General features: G+C 38.2%; 2 protein-coding genes across 3 annotated transcripts; both read right to left on the bottom strand.

The window, feature by feature from the left end:
• Positions 1–15479: 15479 nt before the first annotated feature.
• On the bottom strand, positions 15480–17538 carry LOC107276056 (WRKY DNA-binding transcription factor 70). Of its 2 annotated transcripts, none has more exons than XM_015783433.3 (3): positions 17016–17538; positions 16325–16432; positions 15480–16150 (listed from the first exon to the last, which is right to left on the bottom strand). In XM_015783433.3, exons 1-3 carry the CDS (start codon positions 17402–17404, stop codon positions 15721–15723), a joined length of 927 nt encoding a protein of 308 aa, XP_015638919.1. In that variant the 5' UTR covers positions 17405–17538; the 3' UTR covers positions 15480–15720. The 2 variants fall into 2 exon arrangements, with proteins under 2 accessions (XP_015638919.1, XP_015638920.1); XM_015783434.3 differs by having other exon boundaries at positions 16325–16429.
• A 4687-nt stretch (positions 17539–22225) lies between these two features.
• LOC9268565 (uncharacterized) lies at positions 22226–24116 on the bottom strand. The gene has a single exon (XM_015782597.3). It carries the CDS (start codon positions 23891–23893, stop codon positions 22463–22465), a length of 1431 nt encoding a protein of 476 aa, XP_015638083.1. The 5' UTR covers positions 23894–24116; the 3' UTR covers positions 22226–22462.
• Positions 24117–24553: the final 437 nt, after the last annotated feature.

Below are 24553 nucleotides of genomic sequence, written 5' to 3'. Positions count from 1 at the left end.
AAAGAATGTGAAGTGTAATAAGTATGATTCAATGTGGAATTAAAGATAGCATTACCTATGAGAGGTTTGGAACTGATATTTTTCCCTAGGACTTCATCAAATGGGCAGAAGTCAAAAAAGAACTTTGGTATGGTTAATCCTCTAGATTCCAGGGGTTGAATTCTTGTGTCATGTTTAAACTGGAGAATGTAGTTCTGGCACTGGTAGATATAGGTCTTTCTTTTTGCATCAATGTGCTAGGCAACTTACATATATAGAATTCCCTGAACATTGGACGTGGCACAATCAAGGCAAATATTGGGATGATCGTCGTGGTTCTCAACGTAGAATTGGCTGCATTGCTTATGTAAACCCTTCACAAGGAGAAGCTTACTATCTGCGAATGCTACTGCACATCGTTAAGGGCCCTAGATCCTTTGCTGAAATCAGAACTATATCAGGTCATGAATATCCTACATTTCGGGCAGCATGTGAAGCATTAGGTCTCCTTGGTGATGACCAAGAGTGGTCAAATGCTTTGAAAGATGCAGCTCAATGGGCCTTACCATCCCAACTGTGACAACTTTTTGTTACAATGTTACTCTTTTGTGAGGTAACAAATCCTACAAGACTTTTCAGTGAACATGAATCATATATGAGCGAAGATATATCATATCGAATGCCCCGCAACACTTCTTAGGCCAACAGCTGCACCAATCCTTATGTTAGATCTGTTCTTCTCATTAAGTTAGATAAACTGCTAAGAGATGCTGGCTATGACTTATCCCATTTTAGTTTGCCACTACCAGATGATATTGGAAGTGTTTCAGCACAGAATAGACTTATACTAGATGAGCTCAGCTACGATGTTTATAACATGCCATCCACTATAGATGAAGCTATTTCAGGTTTGAATAACAGCCAGAAGGAAGTTTTTAATGCTATTTATAATTCTGCCATCAATAATGAAGGACGGATTTTCTTTGTTTATGGATATGGAGGAACCAAAAAAACATTCTTATGGACAACTTTGCTTAATTCTATAAGAAGCCAGGGAAAGATAGCATTAGCTGTTGCATCATCGGGAATTGCATCCTTGCTGCTTCCAGGTGGGAGAACACCTCATTCCCGTTTCAAAATCCTATTGGAAATCTCTAAAAATTCAATGTGCAGTATAAAGAAAAATACAAATTTAGCTGAACTGATCCAAAAAAACATCTCTCATTGTGTGGGATGAAGCTCCTGTTAATCATAAATATTGATTTGAGTCATTGGATCGAACTCTATGAGATATATTGTCTGAAACAAACCCAAATTCATTAGACAAACAATTTGGTGGTATAACAGTAGTTCTTGGTGGAGATTTCAAGCAGACACTACCAGTCATCCAAAATGCTACAAAGCAACAGATTTTGAGATCATGCATTGTTAACTCTTATTTGTGGAATCAACACATACTTCTTGAGTTAACTGAAAATATGAGGCTTACCTCTGCATCTATTTCTGCATAAGATAGAGAAGAGTTAAGAAAATTTTCTAATTGGCTTTTGAAAATAGGAAATGGCACAGAACCTTTTGTTGATGTCCCAGAGCAACTAACGAACATGTTCATAGAGATGCCTCAGTCCCTTCTTCTATCACCAGACTGTAGGAATCTAGATGGATTGATTTCTTTTGTCTACAACTTACGATGTCAACCATCAAATCTTACATCATATATGTGTGAGCGTGCAATTTTAGCACCTACAAATGAGGTGGTTTCAGAAATAAACAATAGAATGATTGCTCAGTTAGAAGCGAGTGAGATGTCATATTATAGCTCAGATTCAATTGATGACAGTTCTACTAACTGTACTGCTATAGAGGCACTATATCCAACAGAGTTTCTAAACACAATTTCTATAAATGGAATTCCAGAACATGTGCTGCACTTGAAAATTGGTGTTCCTATAATGCTTTTGTGTAATCTAGATCCATCAAGAGGACTCTGCAATGGGACTAGGCTCATTGTCACACAACTAACAAGCCGTGTGATAGAGGGAGAAATAATCACAGGAAAAGCGAAAGGTACAAAAGCATATATTCCTCGCATTGTTACAACATCAACTCAATCCAAGTGGCCCTTCAAATTGCGGCGTCGACAATTTCCAATACGTCTTTCATATGCTATGACAATAAATAAGAGCCAAGGACAGACCTTGAGCAGAGTTGGAGTCTATCTACCTTCACCTGTGTTCTCCCATGGTCAATTATATGATGCATTCTCGAGAGTGACTTCACCTAATGGTTTGAAAGTTCTAATAGAGAACAGCCCTACTTCTTATAAAAATTGCACACACAATGTAGTATATTCCAAGGTATTCAACCTAATAAATAGAAACAGGAACTGATAAGGTATATTGTGATGCATAGGTTGGTTTCGTTGTTAGTTTTGTAAATATAATGTTTTACTATACTTCAATTTCCATATTTTGCTCAGTACATATATTCACTTAAGTTTCATTTTTTCTTTATTATGTTTTTTCATATTTACCTCAATGGCTAACCTAGCTACATCATTGAAAGATATATCTGTTGGCCAGCAAAACTGCAAGGTTTTTGGACGTCTAATAAGATTATGGGATGCTATAAACATGAGATCAAAATCTGCAGATCCCCTCATCAGCATTGACGGCATCCTATTGGATGAACATGTATGTCATTCTCTTATGTGTTCCACCAAATATTAATACTAGATTCTACTTCTTTGCTATACTTAATACTAGCCATATCAATTGTTGCACAATAATTTTTCAGGGCTCAATCAGACATGCAGATTGAAGAAGTGTTGTGAGGACCGCAAGGTCCATGCACTATAAAAGAAGATACAGCCTCAAATCCTATTTGGTCAATTGCAGGATCTGGTAATTGAGCTGAAATATAATGATCAATCTTCTTGGAATCTAAGGGTTCTGTTTTGGCCAACCATATGATGATGTGAACATGAGGTAAACCACGTTTCTGAAATTCGATTGTATAGATAACTGCATTAAAAAGATATGTTTTAAGGGTTGCATGGTGGTAACATGCATGTTTAACCCTACAAAAGGAAGAGAAAGGAAAATTTATCTTTTGGAAACCAATGTAAAATTTGATACCTGCATTTATAGGGCCAAAAAAATTGTGCTTCTTTATATCATCCATTAAAATATTGAGCTTCATTTTGAAAACCCTATTGACAATATCAGGACGATCGGAAGGTTGTTGGCCAGGAATTGATGCTAAAGCTTCTCTAATTTCAGGCTAATTGTTGGCCAGGAATTGATGCTAAAGCTTCTCTAATTTCAGGCTAAGCAGAATTCGATGTGAATGTCAAAAAAAGATCAGGACAACCATATTTTCTACAAATAGCAATAGAATCTTGATAATTTTGATACAAATACCGAGGTCCTCCGGTAAATGAAGCTGGCAATATTATCCTTTGCCCAACAGAAGATCCAGATGTAATACCTCTTGAGACAGAATTAATCAATGAGTTGAATGGTGATGATCTATATTTACTTTGGAAGGCTGGTGTGCAATAATGTGCTATCCGGCTCCCCTCGACACAACAATAAGAATCTACTTCATAAGATTGTGTTACCCTTTTACACCGTAACGGTGTATTGAAGTCTCCTGGCCTATCATGCAACCTATATGCATAGCACTCTAGCATTGTAACTTTATTCTGTTGCATGGATTGAGTGCATGCTGTTGTACGATATGTGAGGTTTTCATGATAACCATCCTCTCCATATGGGAACAAAAGTGGATATTGCATGGCCATAAACTTGCAGTGATTTTCATTGATTCGCTGCAAACGTGATGCACGATCTTGGATTATAATATCTCGCCCTACATCAGCTGATCCAACATCACCAACAATCAGGCCAACAACTTCAGAAGCGACTGGAGCACTATAAATATCTCCATTTGCATCCAGCTTACCAAATAACCTTATGCAAAACTGATCAGATGCGTCTAGGGATATTCTTTCATGTGCTGTTCTGAATAGTTGAACAATGGGATTATTTGTATTCAACATTTCTATCAAGGATGCAACAATTTGTTCATTAGCATGGAAAGTGACACGGGAAGATGAAGCAACATTGATCCGGTTTGAGATCTCATGTTCTGTATCAAAAATATATAATTGCGCATATTCTGGACGATGACCTTGTGGTGGGAGCAGAGAACCAATTCGATGACAGACTTGACCACTAATTTTGAAAACATATGGTGCTCTTCCATCATTTATGGACTCATTAATTTTAGCTCCCATTGAAGTAATTACAAACATGCTATTGTATTGCCGAATATGATCAAAGAAGTGGTTAGAAAGAGTGCTGTTTTGTGAGGTCAATAAATCCAACAATGGCTGTGGAGGAGGTTGATAGGGTGGCAGCCATATTCTCCCACCTTTGCAACACAAATTATTTGATGGATTTGAAGTATGTCTCTCTCTACGTGTTCACTCCTCATACCAAAAAAAAGCACCACAGTGGCTGCAAGAATGATGTGGACCACCAAGATTCAATGGTTCAAATATAGTGCCTGAAAGGTGTGTCATGGTATATGTGAAGGAATCTTTACAGCAAATGGATACCTTAAAGTGGTTAGATCCTAGGAGTAGAAAAGACAACTTACGCCTGTGATTGAATGATTGATTGGATGTAGATGAACCAATATGAATAGGGGGTTCATTTTGTGCTATATGATTAGAATTAGAAGATTCACCAATTAACCGTGGGCATAATATTCGTTGATCTGCAGAGGTTGATGCTAGGGAAAAATGATGAAATTGATAATGTGAGTCATTTTTTTTGTCTGCATAAAATACTGACAACTTGTAGGAATGTTAATCTTCTAACAAACCTCTGTTCCTATTTGCATCGATAACTTGCCTACGCCTACGTCGAGATTCAGCAGCAACAGTTTGATTAGGATGTGGGATCGGGATATTAGAAGGCTGCCGGCGTGGTCGACCACGACGACGTATAATTGGTTGAGAAGAACCTATCGTATTATCCATTCTACCCGAGAGCATAAACCAACGAATCCTATAAGTCGAAATAAATAGGTGTCTATAACCGAATAAAATCAAACTGAACTTATCTTGTAAACAATTGTTGAACTTACAAAAAGATAATAGGTCAAATTGAGCATTCATCATCAAGAGTAGAAAGAAACAAAAGCCGGGTGAAAGCATAAGGGAGAAAAGGCACGTACCAGATTTATCTTTCCTGAATGAAAATCCACAGGAGCCACAGAACAAATTCAAAAGGAAGGCCGTCGGTACCACATAAACAAATGCCCTTCTGTAGACATGAAAGATTCAAACTGATGAAAAAACCTATCAGAAGATCATTGTACTCCGAATAAATCCAATAATATGTACCTATGCAATGGAGATTCAGATGAAACGAAGCAGTTGGTGGAGGTAGATTGCAGAATTTCATTGGCAATATAAGCGAAGGGCCGCAACGATATCGCCATGGCATTATGAGCAAACAAAATTAATGTCTTGATGACGCTGATGAAGTCTGGTTTTAGTGGGCGGCGGTCGTTTCGCTTCTCTCGGATATGGAATCGGAACGGCGCGGGAGAAGGAGAGGCAACTGTCGTTGGGGCGGTGTGGGTCGCAGAAGCGAGGGCTGGGTGGCGCTGAGGGGGGAAGGGGGGAAGCGGACCTCGCGTGCGACGTGGCAAGGCATAGAAGGGGAGGTGAAGCGGAACCGTGGTGTAGAGTGGCGCAAGAGGAGGAGGCGAAGCGGGATGTGGCGTGGATGCGGTGCGGCGGGGATGCGGGGGGGGGTGCGGCGGCGTGAGATGCGAGAGAGGGGAGGAGCGATGCAAGAGAGGGGAGTCGATGCGTGTGGGCCGGCGGAGCAGCGCGATGCGGGAGAGGAGAGGAGGGGAGCGATGCGGGAGAGGAGGTGGGGCCGGCGAGTAGCGATGCGGGAGAGGGGAGGAGAGGAGCGATGCGGATGGAAGGAAGCGCTCGATGCTTATCCAACGGTGGGGATAAAAAGGGTGACATGGAAGCACCAGGAAGCAGAGAATTGTAGTAGTGGGGATGATTTGTACAGGTATATAGGATTATATATGTTTCCTAAATTATCGATTATGCATGAGGCCTTCAATGATAGACAAATAATAGCCATAAATTCATAGAACTAATGTATTTTTTATATAACTAGCAAATTGTGTTTACGTTGCAACTGTAAAAAAAAATGACATGATGTGCATATCCTTGGAAGAATATACAGACTAGCTATAGATTTCTTTCCTACATACTTAACAGATCTTACCAAAGAATATTAACATTTTTGCTTTTTTGTTTAGACCTTGTTCTTTTGGGGAGCATTTGAATTTAGTGAGCATGTAGGTTTTACTCACAATGAGGGCCAACACATTGGTGATAGAGGCTTCACTCTGTATGGGCTAGCCCAAGAACTGTCTAACTGTTAGGCCATGTACAACAGGTAGCCCTGGCTCATGCCTTCACTCACACCGTCGATCTCCCGTCCCCGAGCAGCATCCTTGGAGGGAGGCGTGACCCCCTGGAGGGGAACACGCACCTCCACTCCTTTTTCCTGAGCCACAGTTCATGGTCCCATCCACCTCCTTCCTCCATTTTAATTTCCTTCTTGTCCCTCTCGTCTCGGCCGCCGACGAGGCCTCCTCTCTCCACCGGAGCAGAGCAAGACAAGCCTGCACGCAGCTACAGCCATCATGTCGCCGTCAAAGCGTATAGAGAGGGAGGGGATGGGGAGAGGAAGAGAGGTGAGCATCGGGGAAGGGCAGAGCTCATTGGGCTACCTGTGTAGAGTACAACCTTCTGTGGAGTAAAAAAAATGTATTCAATTTCTCCCTTCCCTTGGTTTGGTGAAAGTCAGCTTATAAGTTGACACTCTAGCCATATTATCTCCAAGTTAACCCTTATGTGGAGTAGACTATTAGAGATTCTGGAATAAAAACAGATGCATTCAATTTCTCCCTTATAATTAAGGCATTGTTCCTATCCGCCTCAATTCTGGCTCTATTCAAATAGGCTTGTTTTCAAGAGTGATTAAATATTTATCAGTATCTTGCTGAACCCTATAATTACCCTCTTTACACTATATAAAAAAGCTTTTTTTTCCATGCGACAAAAACCTATTTTTTTTGTGTGGTTCGTATACGGGTGGCGAAACCACATGGAAAATCGTTGTTTTTGCATGTGAGTGCTTATGTCGGCCGCATAAAAAATAAAAATCTCAAAAAAAGAAAAATTGAAACCCTAGCTTCTAATGGAGGCGGCGGCGAGGATCCGGTTTTTACAGCGAGCTGCCTCGCCGTCGTCTGCAGCGATGGTGCTAGGGATAGAGCCGCCCGCCTCCTCGTCGCTGGCGCCAGGTGGGGACGGGGATGGCGCCGGCGGCGGTGGCACCGCCCACCGTCCGCTCCCGGCCACCTCCTCATTGGCGCCGCTGCCCACCGCCGCCAGCTCCCACTTAAAGGAGAGGAGAGGAGAGGAGATAAAGAGAGGAAGGTGAGGAAAATATCATGAGGGGAGGGGAGAAAAAACTGTGGAGAAGAGGGGGGTATTTTCGCATGCGGACCACTTAAGGCCCGTATGCGAAAATATATTTTTGTATACAGTCCCTTAAGACGACTGCCCGTGAAAATAAGCTCAATTTTATATGCGGCCTCTTAAGATGCTCGCCTTCAAAAATAGATTTTTGTATATAGGTGTGAAAATAGAGGTCGATTTTTACATATGCGACCAATTATTGTTCGTCTTTAACGGTGTACTAAATCGTTTTTTATAGTGTTATCCAAGTCGTAACCATGTTGCTCAGTCTCAAATACTCATTTGACTTTTCTTCTGACCGCTTACACATACACACACACACACACATATATATATATATATATATATATATATATATATATATATATATATATATATATATATATATATATATATATATATATATATATATATATATATATATATATATATCTTGTCCAAGACCACACACGTACATATTTAGGTTTACCAAGACCATTAGTACATTAGTTCAAACCCTGGTTTATATTGTCATACACAGACCAACGACTCACATACTAATAGTTTAATTACCAATTTGGATAAAATGTCCATTTTGCATTGTACACAACACTTGCAAACAAAAACCCTAGCTCCCAAAATTCACACTAGCCCTGTCTAGAAATACGGCGCCGTACCGTTTTTCCAACAAAGTTTATTTGATCCTTTTCCTTCATACTGTCATTAGCTCTCCAAACACTGTATGAAAGGGATTGGATCCCCTGGAAATTGCGACAGGATTTGCCAATTTGGAACTGTAGCCCTATACGATCAACAAGCTGAGATGGGACCAACCTAGATGGCTAGGTTATCCACCCTAAAGATTTTGTTTCCACAATGATCCAAGCGAAGAACATTCGTGATAGCAGACCAATTGTCCTACCTGTGCAAAAGCTTTTGATTTCCCTAAATAATTTGACTCGACAACAATCCTCAATTCGGTGGCCCAAACAGACCTTAGGCACATGCAGCCATACATTAGTACCACATCATTTATACTTATATATCATTTATTAGTAACCAAAAAATAATTTATGGGTAAAATTTTTTACACGTGTCCTTAGCAATAAAAAAATAAATGTTATAAAATAAACTAAAACTACAAAGTTAACTTTGAAATTAATAAGGGTAAAATTCAAATTTTAGTACACTAAAGACTCCATCGTTTGGCTTATTTACAAATGAAAAATGATTTCTTAATAAAACTTTTATATGTGTTCTTAGCGATCTAAAAGCAAAGGTTAAAAAAATAAACTATAATGAAAAAACATTTAAAATCAACTTTAAATTTAGCTTTAAAGATTCGAATTATAGCTTATAAGTATAAGTATAAATATAAATGAAAAGATTATGGTCCATCAGGCGTAGGTAACGCCGGATACGATCCTTCAGCGTTGTTCATCATCTTTCAACAACTCAATCCCCCCGTTGAACTGAATTCCGTCAGGCTGACCTGACTGACATATGCATGCACCTGATCCTGTCGAACTGCATCACGACTAACTTCTATTGCAAGTGAAGGTGTTAATGCAATTAATTATATATATATATCACATGCCAGCTAGCTGATCGATGGCATAATAGTCTCTTCAGAACCAATTAATTAGTTCTTTTGATTAAGTGAACCAGTCCTCGATGCCGTACACACAAAATTAAACGTTTTTAGGATTTAGCTGGCTGTACACTGCATGCAATTCCGGGCATGCACATTGCTCAATTGTACGGAATAATTAAGAATATATATACAAAACTGCATGATTGATTGCTGCATGCATAGGCCATCTGTTGATTCAGGCTGTGTTTAAATCCGATGTAAAGTTTTAGCGTGTCATATAGGATATACGAATGCATATTTAAAGTATTAAACATAGTCTAATAATAAAACAAATTATATAATCCATCTGTAAACTGCAAGATGAATTTATTAAGCCTAATTAATTCGTCATTAGCAAATGTTTACCGTAGCATCATATTGTCAAATCATGACGCAAGTAGGTTTAAAAGATTCGTCTCGTAACTTACACACAATCTGTGTAATTAGTTATTTTTTCATATATATTTAATACTCTATACATGTGTCTAAACATTCGATGTGATAGGGTGTAAAATTTTAGCAGTGGATCTAAACAGGGCCACAATCGAGAATGATATATAGATATATATGTCGTTCGCATGATTTGATCATTTGAACCTTCTGGATCAGTGGCCTAGCTCAAAACGTCACAAGTAACCTCAGGCTGGCGCCACACCATCAAATATATAAACTAATTAAAAACAGACAAATTACTAGAACAATTGCAGTGCAAATTGGCGTAATTAACGCGTGCCCGGTCACTGTCCCTCTTAGATTCCCATCAGATATTAGTTGAATTGTCAGATGGATAAACAAAAGGGATAGTATTTCAGTTAATTAATACTCTGCAGGGTACCCTATTAATGCATGCATCTAGCTAGCTTGGCACGGTACATTTCTTAATTAAATCGCTGTGTATTAGTTAAGCGCCAACTCGCACAATAAACTACTACAAACTAAAATAAAGTCTCTATGGTTATCTATCCGCTAATTCCGAGATTATAATAACTCCATTCAGGACAATGTTGTGGCGGCCGCTTATAGATCGAGCTAGCTAGTTGCCATGTACTACCTTTAATTCGTCCCATATCTTTACTGAAACAAATGGTGATGTTTCACACATCAATAATGGAGTTGTGAATATAATCGCTTTTAATTAATTTGCATGATCGGTAGCTAGATCTCTATGCATCACATTCTAGCAATTGATATCCTTTCCAAAAAAAAAAATGAAATTAAATATAATCTTTAATCGTTGGAAACTTCTTTTAAGTTTTATCTCTCCAACTGCTACATAGATAGTGGATATAAATATCAAGAGAAGTCCCAAAGATTCATATTGAAATTCAATCGGAACTTCTCTCAACGCAATGGATTCAATCGGAACTTCTCTCAACTCAATGGCGCGTTGATCTAGTTTTCATCGGAATGAGGGGGACATGGAGTAACTATTAATGTTCCATAATTCAGATCTGTAGTCTTTGTACTAAGGCTTTCAAAATTCAAAGGCGGAGCCCTGCTTGCAATTAATCGGCCAAAGGAATTTAGAGAAAATGAGAAATGGTGATGAAACATTTTCTCACAATGTGATGGAATATGAATATCTGGCTGGAGAGGAAGAGAAGAATATTTCAGCAGCAAACAGAAGTTCCGATTAACCTGTGTGATTCATGGTAATTCAAGACACGTACCGCACAGATGGAGTTGCCTATCTCTGCCGACGAGAATTAACCTGTGTGAGATGTACAACATTTAGATGCCGACTGATAGTTGTTTTCTTTCTGTTCTTGTATTAGGACATGTAATTTTAACCTGCTCTGTTTCTCGAAAATAAAAAGGTTCCAGCTGTCAGATAAGAGAGGACTGTCAAAAACCGTAAATAAAGTAAAGAAATTTAATTAATTAAGATAAAATGTCCTCTCTCACCACTGAAAGAGTCCATATATATTATCTATTTTCTATCACTCCATTTGTTCCTTTTTTTTTGGGGGGGGGGGGGTGGGAGGGGGATTTGTTCCCTTCTCATCTTCACAATCTGTTTGTTATGACATTTTTTTATGATAAATTAAAAACTCATAAAATACATAACATTCAAATCATGTTGAAAAAAATTTACAGATGATAAAACTAAAATATTAAAAACTACCACTACATATAAACAGAGGAAGAATTAAAGGTCTCTTCTAGTGTATTCCCTCTAGTCCCAAAATAAGTTTAATTATAGAGTTTAAATATTGCCCCAAAATAAGTTCAGCTCTACCCTCCTATGTACTCGTGGTCAGCAAATTAAAGAAAATTATCCCTTCAATACTCATTACTTACCACCGACCAATACTACTTTTCCAATAATAAGGTGTATTTTGATCTTTCTCCTCCATACTAAATTATCCTGAGATGCATGCTAGGAACGCGTTTCTTTAGGTGTATTCCTTAGGCTGCATTTGGAAGTTCGGTTTAGGAACTTATCCCCACACACGTAAAATAAAAAATTCATTAGCACATAATTAATTAATTATTAGCTAAAAACTTAAAAAATAGATTAATATGATTGTTTTAAAACAACTTTCTTTTAGAAAGTCTTTTTTTTAAAAAAATACCATTTAGTAGCTCGGGAAACGTGCGCAAAAAAATGAATTAGTAAAAGTAGTAATTTGCACATTCAAACACAGCCATAGTCAATAGTAAACTTTTTATCAAATATTCTAAGCTGTGTTAAAAACGAATCCCTGATATCCGTGTACGATCTTGTACTAAGTGTCTAAGCGTTCAAGACTTCAAGATAAATGAATGTCACCTCATGAACTATGTGATCGTGTTTCACCTATCTATCTTGATTATGTCATCATTCATTAATTGCAAGAGGCCATATTATATTGTGCATGGCCAGGTCGACATTATATTTTGCAACCCTTGTGAAGAACTTTATCAGAACAATACACTACGTCTCACCAGATCCATAATGTAACTGACGTCGGCAAGAGATTAGCTAGTTTAAAACCGTTCGCTACTTTTAGATCTAAATCCATAAATAGTTACTAGATCTCTCTGGTCATACGTATTTGACAGCTATGATAAAATTTAGAAAATATTTTTTTGATAAAATTATAATTTCTCAAATGTTTAGTTTAAAAATGGTATGTGTATTTAAAAATACTATCGTAATATCACAAACTTATTAGATTTATAAACTTAGTCTCATACAAAATGATCGAAGTTTAAAAATTTTAACCAAATATTATCATTGTATTTAATATTGCCAGATGGAGCAGGCATGTCGATATATTTAAAAGAGCATCTCTCTATATCTAACTCCTATCAGTTTGTCCAATCGTCTTTCTGTGTTGATGCATGCTTGCACATGTGCGCATTTGAGTACGTTTCTTTCTACTCAGGTCCATCTCACATTTCTTTTTCTTATATTGTAGTTCATATCGAACTTTCAGTGGATTATATTTAATTTGTTCATAAAGTAAACTATGGTGTGTTGCCAGCACAAGACCCAAATGATTTGTTTAGCAAGTGGACAAACAAATTAATCCCAATCGAAACAAAATAGTCTTCCTAGGACGCCATCAGCATCACCTCTGTTTGGTGTGCAGGACATGCTTCTGGCAAAATAACCTGTACAGTAGTAGTGTTGTACCCATATTTAACTTCTTGCAACTACTCTCTCCATTCTAAAATAAAATATAATGAGTATATTAACATTTTACAAGGTCTTCAGCATTATTATCCTTTGATCATTGATTTTTTATAATATATTATCAACAAGTACGAGAACTAATTAATAACCTCATATGAAGATATTCTAAAACACAAATATAAAATGATACTATATATACGACACAAAACATTTAGTTCAAATATCAGTCGAAAATAAATAACAAGGACGTTTTATATTTTAAAATGGACGAAATATATATATTATAGCTTCTGCACCAAATATGTGCCTTACAAAACCTTCATATCCACCAATGGCAATACCGGTAATATTCGATGGCTAGTACTATTACCGGTAGAAGTGATCTGCCGTTGATTTGTGATTTCAACTAACAGTGAAGAAAATATTCTAGTATTCCTAATTGAATACTACTAGATTAGAAAATATGAACGGTCCAAGACCATATTTTTGCATGTGTGTCCTATTTTAAACAGAAAGCACAATCACTCATCAAGTAGTTGTAATGTAGCTGTACTAGGATACAATTTTTAAGATGATGTAATAATTCAAATCAACGCAATGTGTATACCAGACAGGTATATAGTACCACACAAATATTATATAGAATATGAAAAATATCCATAATATGCTAAAGTAAAAAAAAAAGGAAATAACCAGAATACACTAGCTAAATGATGCAATTGAAAAGAGTGGATCCATGTGGGAATATTGATAAGAAGGACTAGTTTGGTGATTGAATCTAATCAAGGAAAACATATATCCAAATTTCATATAAAAAAAGTAGGTTAAGAGCAAAAAAAATATCCATAAAAGATACCGTAGTAGTAGCAGCCTGCATGCTGATTAGTGTGTGCAACTCTACTCTGTGGAAGTGGTATCGTTTATTTCTATCTTTAGAAATGCATTATTATACGTTTGATTGTTGTATCTGCTATTATTTAGCATAGTGTACTTTTTATAGGTTTTATGCACGTGAAGAGAACAAAAATAAGACAATTCAGTGGATATGATCATTCTAGTCGTGCGATATAATTAACACCAATTAAATAATTTATATTAATTGATTATGCTTTATGTATAGGTGTTGGAAGGAGGAAAACATATATACTAGTAGAAATGTTGGGACATGCTTGATGCACGAATTTTGACTCCCTTGGAGAGAACAAGGATTTAATTGAACGTATAAGCAAATTTTGCTATTATCTATCGTACGTATAAGCAAATTTTCTCTCATATACCACATAAAAATATTTTTTTCTAAAGACTAAATATACCAGAAAAAACTTGAAACATATATACAAACTTCCATGTTGTGTAACAAGGTCACATAACAATTTTCATACTTTTTTGAAACTTCTAATGATATAAATCAATTGTTAATCTTTTATGTCTCTAAAGGTATTTTGGTGTTTTTGAAAAGAAGGCCCAGTCCAATAGTGTATTATAGAACAATTAATAAATTTGTCGGTATATTATAGAAAGAGACAATATCGATGACATATTGTTGAACTCGTACAAACTCAATGGTATAGAATAAATTCTCTCTAGCAAATAATATCTTATGTAGTGTATGAAAAATGATTTATATTAAAAACATCAATAAAAAAGTATTTTATATAGCATATAACAAATAAGTTATATTTTTTAAAAAAATATAAATGTAAAAAAAACTTGAAACTTCTATTCGAACTTCCATATTGTGTAAGGAGGTCACATAAAAGTTTTCAATTTTTTTTTGAAACTTCTAATATGATAAATCAATTGTTAACCTTGTATATCCATAAGGGTATTTTGGGTATTTTTGAAAAAAATGTCCAGCCTAATGGCGTATTGTAGAACAATCGATAAAGTCGCCGGTATATTATAGAAAGAGACAATGTCAATGGTAAATCGTTGAACTCGAACAAACTCAATGGTATAGAATAGATTTTGTCATTATACAAATAAAAAAAAAGAAATTAGCATGCATCATATGGAAATAAATATGTATATACCAACAAATGTAAGGGTGATAACTAGTAATAAGTTAATGTGTTACTGTCTACTTAGGTGTGTTCATGACAGAAGGTTGGGAACTTCTCTCCTACACACGCAAAATGGGGTGGCTATTAACGGATGATTAATTAAGTATTAGCTATAAAAAAACTTGAAAAATAGATTATATGATTTTATAAGACAACTTTTCTATAGGAATATTTTTTAAAAAATGTATTGTTTATAAGTTCAGAAAGCGTGCATGTAAAAAACGAGTGAGTAAAAGTTGGGAACATGTAGGATAGAACGCACTCTTATATGACATATAGGAAGCAATCACTACTGATACATATGAGACCATTTCGAAAAGTCAGAAATAATTAAAAAAATATTACTGACACAAGTCGCACAAGTTAAAAAGGGTTAGGTAAATCATGCCTGTTTTGACATTATGTCAAACACAAACATATTTTTTCATTTTCGTTGCCATGCATGGCTACTTGTTCCTTGTACTATACATGGGTCAAGAGAGATGGTCTTATGTGCATCATCATTCGTTTGTTAGTACACCAAATAGACCCATTATTACACTGAATTCATCCTATATATAGTGTCAACTCATCATAGACAGTGTGTTTCATATCTTCAACCTGCATGTATATATACTTAAAATTTATGGACAAAATTCTTCAAGGTTGTTGATTGTACCTTACAATACCAACTTACATATATAAATAATATAAGTAACTATATTTTTTAACTTAACTTGCTATCTAGCAAGCACTAAACTATTTATTTTGCATTCACCAAAGTTCAGTAAGCACCATATAACCACATATAATACAAAAAAACTCCATCTAAGCACCAAAACTGATCACAGCAACATGCATCAAAATTCACCTAGCAGAAACCAGATCTCACAATTGCATCAATCTCCCAGCTGTCCAGATCTAATGCTCCACATGCAAATGTGTCGAGCAGCTTGTGCATGTGTTCATCCTCCAACCCTAGTGCACTGTGCTCTGCCCCTATTATTGCATGGTAAGAACCAAGCTCATCAGAGCACACTTCTGCCAACTCTGGTGTGTGCATGTTCTCCATCTTTTGGCTATAATCGCCAAGATCATCAGAGCAGCATGTTGTTGAGATGCTTTGAGTGGTACTTGTTTCAACAACATGGAGAGGAGCATTGCTCATGTTAGTCTTGCAGGTGTGTTGTCCGTAGTAGACCACGGTGTACATGATGGTTTCGCCGGCACTGTCCAGTTGTTGCACTGTCTTGGTTGCTTTGCAGTTTTGTTCATGCTTGTAGCTGCATCTGTAGTAGCTCCTGCTTATTAATTTATGTTGCAAATTGTTAGTTGTGTGCTTGTGCCATAAGAATTCTCTTTGCCAAAACTTAATTAATTAGTTGCGTCGTATGTTGGGCACAAAAACGGAACCTTGATGTGTGTGTGAGAGAGAGATGAAATAATTGAGGTTTTGTGGATATATGTGTATATACCTTTGGTGGTTTGAGTTGTTAATATTCTTCTGTCCGTATTTTCTCCATTGATGACCGTCATAATGTGGAACAGCTGTGATTTGTGATGTTGAGTTAGTGTATCTCCTGCTGAAACATGAGGGGCAAAATTAATTCAATTAGGAAATATTTACATGAATAGAAACATAATGCTAGCTTCAAGACCAACTTCAAATCATCTACACATGCACACTCAAATAATTTTCTGAGGCAATTCAGAGTCCTAAGTGCAGTGCCAATGAGGAAAGACAATCCAAAGTAGATCAAGATCGAACTCACTTTATTAGGAAAGGGACCTTTCATATATAGCAACATCGATCAACATATATATAGGTATCTACAAGCAATATATCGGGATGATAAAGATATGAAGAGCAACATATGCTTTAGCTACTTGTGTCATTCACACACTCAACATTAGCTAGCTAGCTAGCTAGTGATCTTTCAAAAAAAGAAAAAAAAATAGCTAGCTAGTACAGCTAGTGTCATTACTCTTATAAAAAATGTCTCTATCCTCTTAATAGGTGACAATTAATCCAACTATAATATATGCAACTATGATTATTGCACACAACAATTAAGCAAGCTAAAGAACATGGATGAATAGCAACTGTTGTACAAATCACAGCAATTAGTCCAAATGAATAGTGGAAAAAAAAATGCTAAATCATACCTTCTCTTGTGCTCATGTGGCTTCACTTTCACCTGATCATCACCCTTCTTGCCCTCACTGTTCTTCCTCTTCGCCCTCCTTTTGTCGACGATCTCATCATCGTCAGGAGGTGATTCTCCGACGTAGCGAGAATTCAGAGCAGAGATCACCTTCCTGGAGCAATCCAGTATGCTCCCGAACAGCTGCGCCACGATCTCCGCCCGCCCGTCGTCGGCCTTCGTCTCCAGCGCCGGCAGCACGACGGCGCGCAGCTGGGTCACCAGCGACTGCTCCCTGACGATCTCGTCGATCGCCGGCCGGTGGTCGCAGCGGAAACATCTGGCGCCGTCGGTGGCGCATGGTGCAGAAGAGTGAGGAAGATACCTGCAGCTGCTGCCCTTGTTCTTCATCTTCTCTAGCTTAGCTTAAATTAGCTACTTCTTCTGATGTCTTCAGATAGCTGAATTTTATCTGAAACTTTGTGTGAGAACTGAAAGTGATTTGGTGGTTGTTGGATGGATTGGATCGGATCGGATTGGATTGCTTATGGTATGAGTGATCCTAGGTCTTGTGTTTGTGTATATATAGGGGTTCAGATGTGGGGTACCCTGCCAACTCTAATTTATTCGTCGTTTCACTTATGCTTATGCCTATAGACTATAATTTGTATTTTAAAACTTAATTTTGGAGTTGATTTTTTGATTTTTTTTTTTATTATGGTTTATTTTACAGCATTTGGTTTTGAATTGCTAAGTGCAGATATATAAAAGTTTTATCTATAAATTATCTTTTCTTATAAACTATATGGATAAGCATAAATATAAGCGAAACAATGGGCGATAAGGCTTGTGCGTGTAACTGTGTATTTGCATGTGCTGAAGAGAGTTGCATGTGTAGGTAGGAACTCAAATGTGGATATATGTGAAGAAAATTCAAACTTCTTGGTGTACTGTATGACAGGATTGATTCGCCAGATGTTGCTGTTCTGATCTGTTATAGTGTTAAGTTTAGTATATATGCCATGATTTCAGTCGCAGGTTGATGTCTTTAGTTCACCGAATGTACAATTTTACTACAATTGTACTTAACAACTCCTCAAATAAACAGAATTGTACTGAATACCATGTGTCACAACATTATTTGTACTAGTATTCCCTCTTATTTTACTTCCAACGTCATTTCGCTATTGTGCTGATGTTTTTTTAAGTAGTCTCTCCGTTCCATAGTGTGTTTTTTAGTTTATTCTAAGTTTGACCAAGTGTATAGAAAAATGAAAATCATTTTAAAACATAACGAATATACTATAAAAAAATATAGTCGGTGGTAGATTTAATAAAACTAATTTAGTATAGTAGATAGCACTATGTTTTTTCTATAAATTTTGCTAAACTCAAAAACGTATAGCACTAGAATTCCCTCTTATTTTACTTCCAACGTCATTTCGCTATTGTGCTGATGTTTTTTTAAGTAGTCCCTCCGTTCCATATTGTGTTTTTTAGTTTATTCTAAGTTTGACCAAGTGTATAGAAAAATGAAAATCATTTTAAAACATAACGAATATACTATAAAAAAATATAGTCGGTGGTAGATTTAATAAAACTAATTTAGTATAGTAGATAGCACTATGTTTTTTCTATAAATTTTGCTAAACTCAAAAACGTATAGCACTAGAATTCCCTCTTATTTTACTTCCAACGTCATTTCGCTATTGTGCTGATGTTTTTTTAAGTAGTCCCTCCGTTCCATATTGTGTTTTTTAGTTTATTCTAAGTTTGACCAAGTGTATAGAAAAATGAAAATCATTTTAAAACATAACGAATATACTATAAAAAAATATAGTCGGTGGTAGATTTAATAAAACTAATTTAGTATAGTAGATAGCACTATGTTTTTTCTATAAATTTTGCTAAACTCAAAAACGTATAAATTAAAACAAACATAAAACACCTTATAATATGAGGGAGTGCATGTATCAAAACAGTATGGATCACTAGAATTGCCTCTTATTTTAGTTCAGAAATCGTCAGTTGGCTATTGCTCTGAGGTTTCTTTTAATACGGAGGTACTACTCTCCGTCCTAAAAAAAACTCGATCTTGGAGATGTAACTCCTCCTAATACAATGAATCTGTACAGAGGGAGAACGAGTTATCACACTTCACATTGATAGTTTCTCAAAGTCAATATGATTCTTGGGTAATACTCCTACATGAAAGTGGCTCACAAACAGGGGCATGCCCAGTGAGATGTCAGTCAGAGTGCGGTGGTAGGAGTACATCATTATCCCTCAATGATTCTCATGAGTAGGTTCAGAAGAACAATTCCAGTCAACACAAGATTATTGGGTAACACGTTCAGTAACAGAGACTGTGACTGAAGACTTACTGCTGGAATGCGTTGAAATGGTTTAATCCTGACCAGCCGACATAGAGTACAGTGTCCCTTCAGACTTCAGTACACAAGTTCTCATGCAACAAAAGGTCAGGCATGGTCTACAACAAGGTACAGCTGGTTCACAAGTGATATAATAGTATTAAGCTAGTCATAAGCTCACAAATTTTAGTTCATTTTAATGCAATGGAAAAGCCAAGGCCCTGCAACAGATTTAGTCAATATAGGTGTGCATTTCTGCTTACGAGATATGGTTGAAAACAAAGGTGGTTCATCTAACTTGCCATCTCACAAAGTGAAGAAATTATCTCTACAATGTATAAATAAACATTTTGCAAATAGAGCTGTCATTCTGTCAATGCTGATCCATTCAATGGGAATGCATGCAAAGGCATGATCAGCTGCTTGCAATGTCAGCACCAGGCAACAAAATGGTAGGCATTTGCAGGTTCAGATGTCTCTGCAACCAATATATCTCCGTGTAAGACCCAACAGATACTGAGGTTTTGTCTTGATCATGGTCATTTTTTCCTCCATGGGGCCGGTGCAGAACGGCAGCAGTAGCTTCTGATTGTATATATTTGTATATGCATCCTTCCACATCCACACGATTAACAGTGAAAGAAAGCTTTGATTTTGACTTGGAATTCAGAGATAACAACAAAATGGGACCTGGAATTAATTCCGGTGACGAGATCGTGGTGACATGGGCAGGCTTGTGCCAGCATGACGACGGCAAGAACAAGTTGATGCTGACGATAACAAGCAGCCAGTATTTTTGACTGCCCTGCTAACCTCTGAAGAACATCTTGGGATCCAATTCACACAGCACGTCACGCAATCTTCTGGAAGTGGGTCAGGCCTCTCTGATTGACGCAATTCATGAGAGAATGTTTGGCCATTAAGAAATAATAATTGCAATTTAGCAAGCTAGCACAAAAACTTCATCTTCAGGTCACCAGCAAACAGAGCAATCTTCAGGTCATCTTCCAGCATCTGTTCCTCGTGTGGAAAATGGTCACCACGACTGGAGACTGACTGTGATATTTACATGGTAATAAAAATATCAGGTAGTGACAAAACCCAAATTCAGCAAGACAACAAACACTGGCAATAGTACAAAGAAGTGTAAATGAATAAAGGGTCGATATTGACCAGACCTGATTGTTTATCTGTCGAAGAGCATGCATCAGCATCACGACTGCAGAAGAAAAAAATGTCACTGGAAAACACCAGCTCTATGACCTTTCAAACCTTTTCAGGCATTAAGTTGAATATAAATGAAATATCTGTAGGAAAATATTTCCCATTCACAAGTTTCTTCTCCAGCTCCCTTCTACCAAATCAGCTCTTCATTAGATCCCCAGGCACTTTTCAGAAGTTCTAGACGTACATGTCACAGTGTATCTAGTGCTAATGTATCAGTAACTAAAGTAATAATATGATAAACCTTTGTAGATTAGTACTGTCGCTAGTGTTCTCCAGGAATTTTGCAGTTCTTACCATCACAACTTTTTTTCTACAGAAATAATCGTCAGTGAATGCAATCCTTACAATTACAACAGCTCAATATCTTACGAACAAATGTGAAGGCGACAAAGTCAAATCAGTGCAAGGCATCCTGAAAACTGTAAAGGGGCAAACATTATTCAGAATTCAACATTCTTCAGGATTTCTAGATGTACATGACACAGGGTATCTGATGCTAAAGTATCCTGAAATCAGTAGCGAGACATCCTGAAAACTGTGAAGGTGTGACATTTTTCAAAAGTTCTGAATGTACGTGGCACAGTGTATCTAGTGCTAATGTATCCTGGAATCAGTAGCAAGACATCCTGAAAAGTGAAAACTGTAATAAAGGTGCAATATTTTAGGATGTCTGAAAGTACGTGGCACAGTGTATCATGTATCCTGGAATCAGTAGCAAGACATCCTGAAAACTGTTGACATGTCTGAAAGTACGGGCCTTTCATGTAGTTGTCAGAACTGACATGGTAACCTGAAGCAACTTTTTGTAACAAGATCAACCCAGTAGATTTCCTACTAGGTCTCTTCCAAATAAAAGGATAGGAAAATTTCATCGTTTAGATGAGAAAGTGTCCATTCTTTTCAACACAGATGAAATTCATCACAACTAACAAAGTATCGTGTGCCAACTATTTCAAGCAAATTAGGGACTATGTAAGTTGTAACAATTCTAGACCCAGAAAGCAACTAAGTTCATGGCATCCTAAACCATAGTATATTATACTATATTATAAACAGATATTAGCAACATCAATTAAGATTACTAGAAAGTTTACCAGACTATATAACCCAATGAATAAAATATAATACTAAGAACATTCTGAATTCAAACTAGGGTTCAATCGAATTACATATGGTTATGCTAGTAGTACCAATTTAGACCTGACAGACAAGACTCAATGGTTTATTCTGATGTTTCAGTGACATTGGATGATTAGAGTACTACAGCCCAAACAGAGAACAGTAATAGAATGAAGCAAAAGCGACACATCCTACATGCATGCATTGGCACAAAACTTTGCTCATGACTATGCACAGTTACAGTACAAATTAAATATTAATAAGCATTTCATAGAAGTGTTACCTCAGGAACAAAATTCAGGCTAGAAAGAAAATTGCAAAGCGTCTTCTGAAGATTCAGCACAGCAATCATGCAATTGGAGAAGTAACTGTAGCATAACAGAATAGCTCCACACAGGATAACAAAATATGCACAATAGAAATAACCATTCAAATCAGTTTTAGGAGAAGTGTAAACTTTGCATCAGGCAGAAAATTTGTCAGGGTGAAAAACTAATACAACAGACAAATCATATGCTTAAATGCCCACTTTATTGCAAAAACTCTGTCTAATTTGAGGTATATTGACAGTATACCTAATACTAAGAATCACTACTTAAGTATCTATATTCTATGGACAGCCCAGGACACAAACCAGTGATCAGGGCACCAAGTCACAAAAATGAGCTGAGAACTACGAAACCTTCAGAATAAATTCTGACAATAGAACTGCTTAGGAACTGCTTGCACATTGCTCCGGACAAATTGAGAATCACTCTGATGGTTTTGGTTTATCCCCAGAACACGACAGCATTAGTAAGGTTTCCGCTGCCTCAAGCATCTCGGATGGCCACTTCTTCTTGATTGCCTCTGCCACACTTGAAGCACTCTCCGCATCATTTGCATCTGTCTTCCTGGAAGTCAACTCCTCCTTGCTTTCCTCTGTCTCCCTGGAAGTCAACTCTTTGCTTTTCTCTGTCACAGTGGAGTTTGACTCCACCTTCTTCTCCTTAAGTTTTCTGTCAAGGACCTTCTTCGCCTTACCGGCATTCCCATAATGCAACAATGTCAGCGCAAGCTGCCCCTCGAAGCGAAACGCACCCAGCTTCACCAAATCACCTGGGATCATGTGGCTCATTTCCAAGAAATTCCTCCACTGTACAATAAGTCTGTAGGAAGTGGTGGAGTCGAGATACCTCAGGAACATGTCATAGGAACAGCCATATCTGTCAACGACCTCGATTGGTAGCCCTGAACTGTGCACAAGGGCATCCTCCAACGGTGTGAGCATCCCCAGAAGCGGCGAGCCCTCCACCGCGTGGCGCGAAAGCAACAGCCGGGCCTGGTTGGGATGGCAGTCAGTACTAGATACATTCTTTGAAAGGATCGGTGTCACACTGGTGATGTTGATCCCCAAGCTTTGCAACCTGATGGACAGGCCACTGATGTGGCTGTCATCAGAACCAACAATAGAGGACATGCAACTCTCACGAGGCTCCTTCTTAATCTCGCAATCAGATTGATCGGTGATCTTGCCATGGGCAGCCTCTGCTTCTTGGCTATGGAGATTCTTGAGCTCATCGGAAACAGGCACGGCAGTAGCTTGCTTCATGTGGATTCTCCTGGATTTTCGGACATTGTTCTTGCCATTGCCACATGAACCATGATTCACCAGTTCTTGCATTTTGGTGAGCACGGAATCGACGGCGACACCAGCACCGTCGGCGATTGCGGCGGTGGCAGCTTCTGGAGCCACCTGGCCTGCCTCTTGGCCGTGAAAGGCGACGGCGAGGTCGCGAGGTGTGATCCTGTCGCCGTCGCTGCCTCCCGGCGAGATGAGACACCTCTTGCGGCGGCCAGCTGTGTAGACGACACGATACTTGCCATCGCCATTCTCACCCTCCCCAGAATTCGCCTTTTCATGGATTCTTGGGGAAACTTTGCCCGGTTCTTGAACCAACTGAGGCAGCAACTCGACGGCCACGACGGCCACCTCGGGTTGTGGGACGAGCCCACCAAGTCCTTCCACAGCGATCACCGGCCCCAAATCCGCACCATTTTCTTGGTCCCCGCTATCCACGGCCCAACCAGCAGCGCCTCCTTCTCCCGGCGACGAACCGTGAGCCTCCTCGTCCTCCCACTTCAAGGGCGGTGCCGGCCGCAGCACCGACCGGGACGCCTCGTCGGAGGAAGCGACGGTCATACCGACCGATCGATCGAGTTCTTGCGGCGGCGGAAGGGGGGAGCCCACCAGGTGTTCGACGAAACGCCCAGACCGCGAGGAAGAGCGGCGCGTGATGAGGCGGCTACTACTAGCTGAGGAGGAGGGAGGCCGCGCAGCAGTGCTGAGGCCAAATCTTGCGGCCGCGAAGCTTGACGGAGCGCCACGGAGAGGCGGTGAGCGCTGAGGGCATTCCTGTGGGGGTGGGGGGGGGGGGGTGGGGGGCGGCGGCGGGGGTTGGATAATCGCGGATACGGTGGGGAAGGGGATGCGGATGGAGAACAGAAAAGACGGCGGATATATATAGGCTAGGCTTCCGAGGTACTCCTTCCATCTACTTTTGATAATAATATTTTATTTTGACACATAGATCAACGATAAGTAATTCTACTTATCATCTATTTAAAGTCATTCCTCGTAAACAAGCGATTCATTAATGTTTACATTTCTCGATGCCCATGTAGTCAATCTCGTGTGGAAGAATAGAAGGTCATGCATTAAATTCGAGAAAATCATTAAGATGTAAGATGATAGGTTGTTGAATTGAAATATGCCTATCAAAAACAAATTGTTTTTCAGATTTCGAAATATGACTATCAAAAGTATGGAGGGAGTATATTTGGTTTTTATTTCTTTATTATT

Source organism: Oryza sativa, chromosome 5 (genome assembly GCF_034140825.1).
Source record: "Oryza sativa Japonica Group chromosome 5, ASM3414082v1".
NCBI classification, from domain to species: Eukaryota; Viridiplantae; Streptophyta; class Magnoliopsida; order Poales; family Poaceae; genus Oryza; species Oryza sativa.
The sequence above is the reverse complement of the archived record's forward strand: the minus strand, read 5'-3'. Positions and strand labels throughout refer to the sequence as shown.

What these genes read in the sequence shown, in the direction of transcription:
- LOC9268565 (XM_015782597.3), bottom strand. Translation starts at nt 23,893, where the DNA reads ATGACCGTCGCTTCCTCCGACGAGGCGTCCCGGTCGGTGCTGCGGCCG.
- LOC107276056 (XM_015783433.3), bottom strand. Translation starts at nt 17,404, where the DNA reads ATGAAGAACAAGGGCAGCAGCTGCAGGTATCTTCCTCACTCTTCTGCA. An exon ending in CCACATGAGCACAAGAGAAG is followed by an intron (nt 16,433 to 17,015) that starts GTATGATTTAGC and finishes CTCATGTTTCAG; the next exon opens with CAGGAGATACACTAACTCAA. An exon ending in AACAACTCAAACCACCAAAG is followed by an intron (nt 16,151 to 16,324) that starts GTATATACACAT and finishes ATTAATAAGCAG; the next exon opens with GAGCTACTACAGATGCAGCT.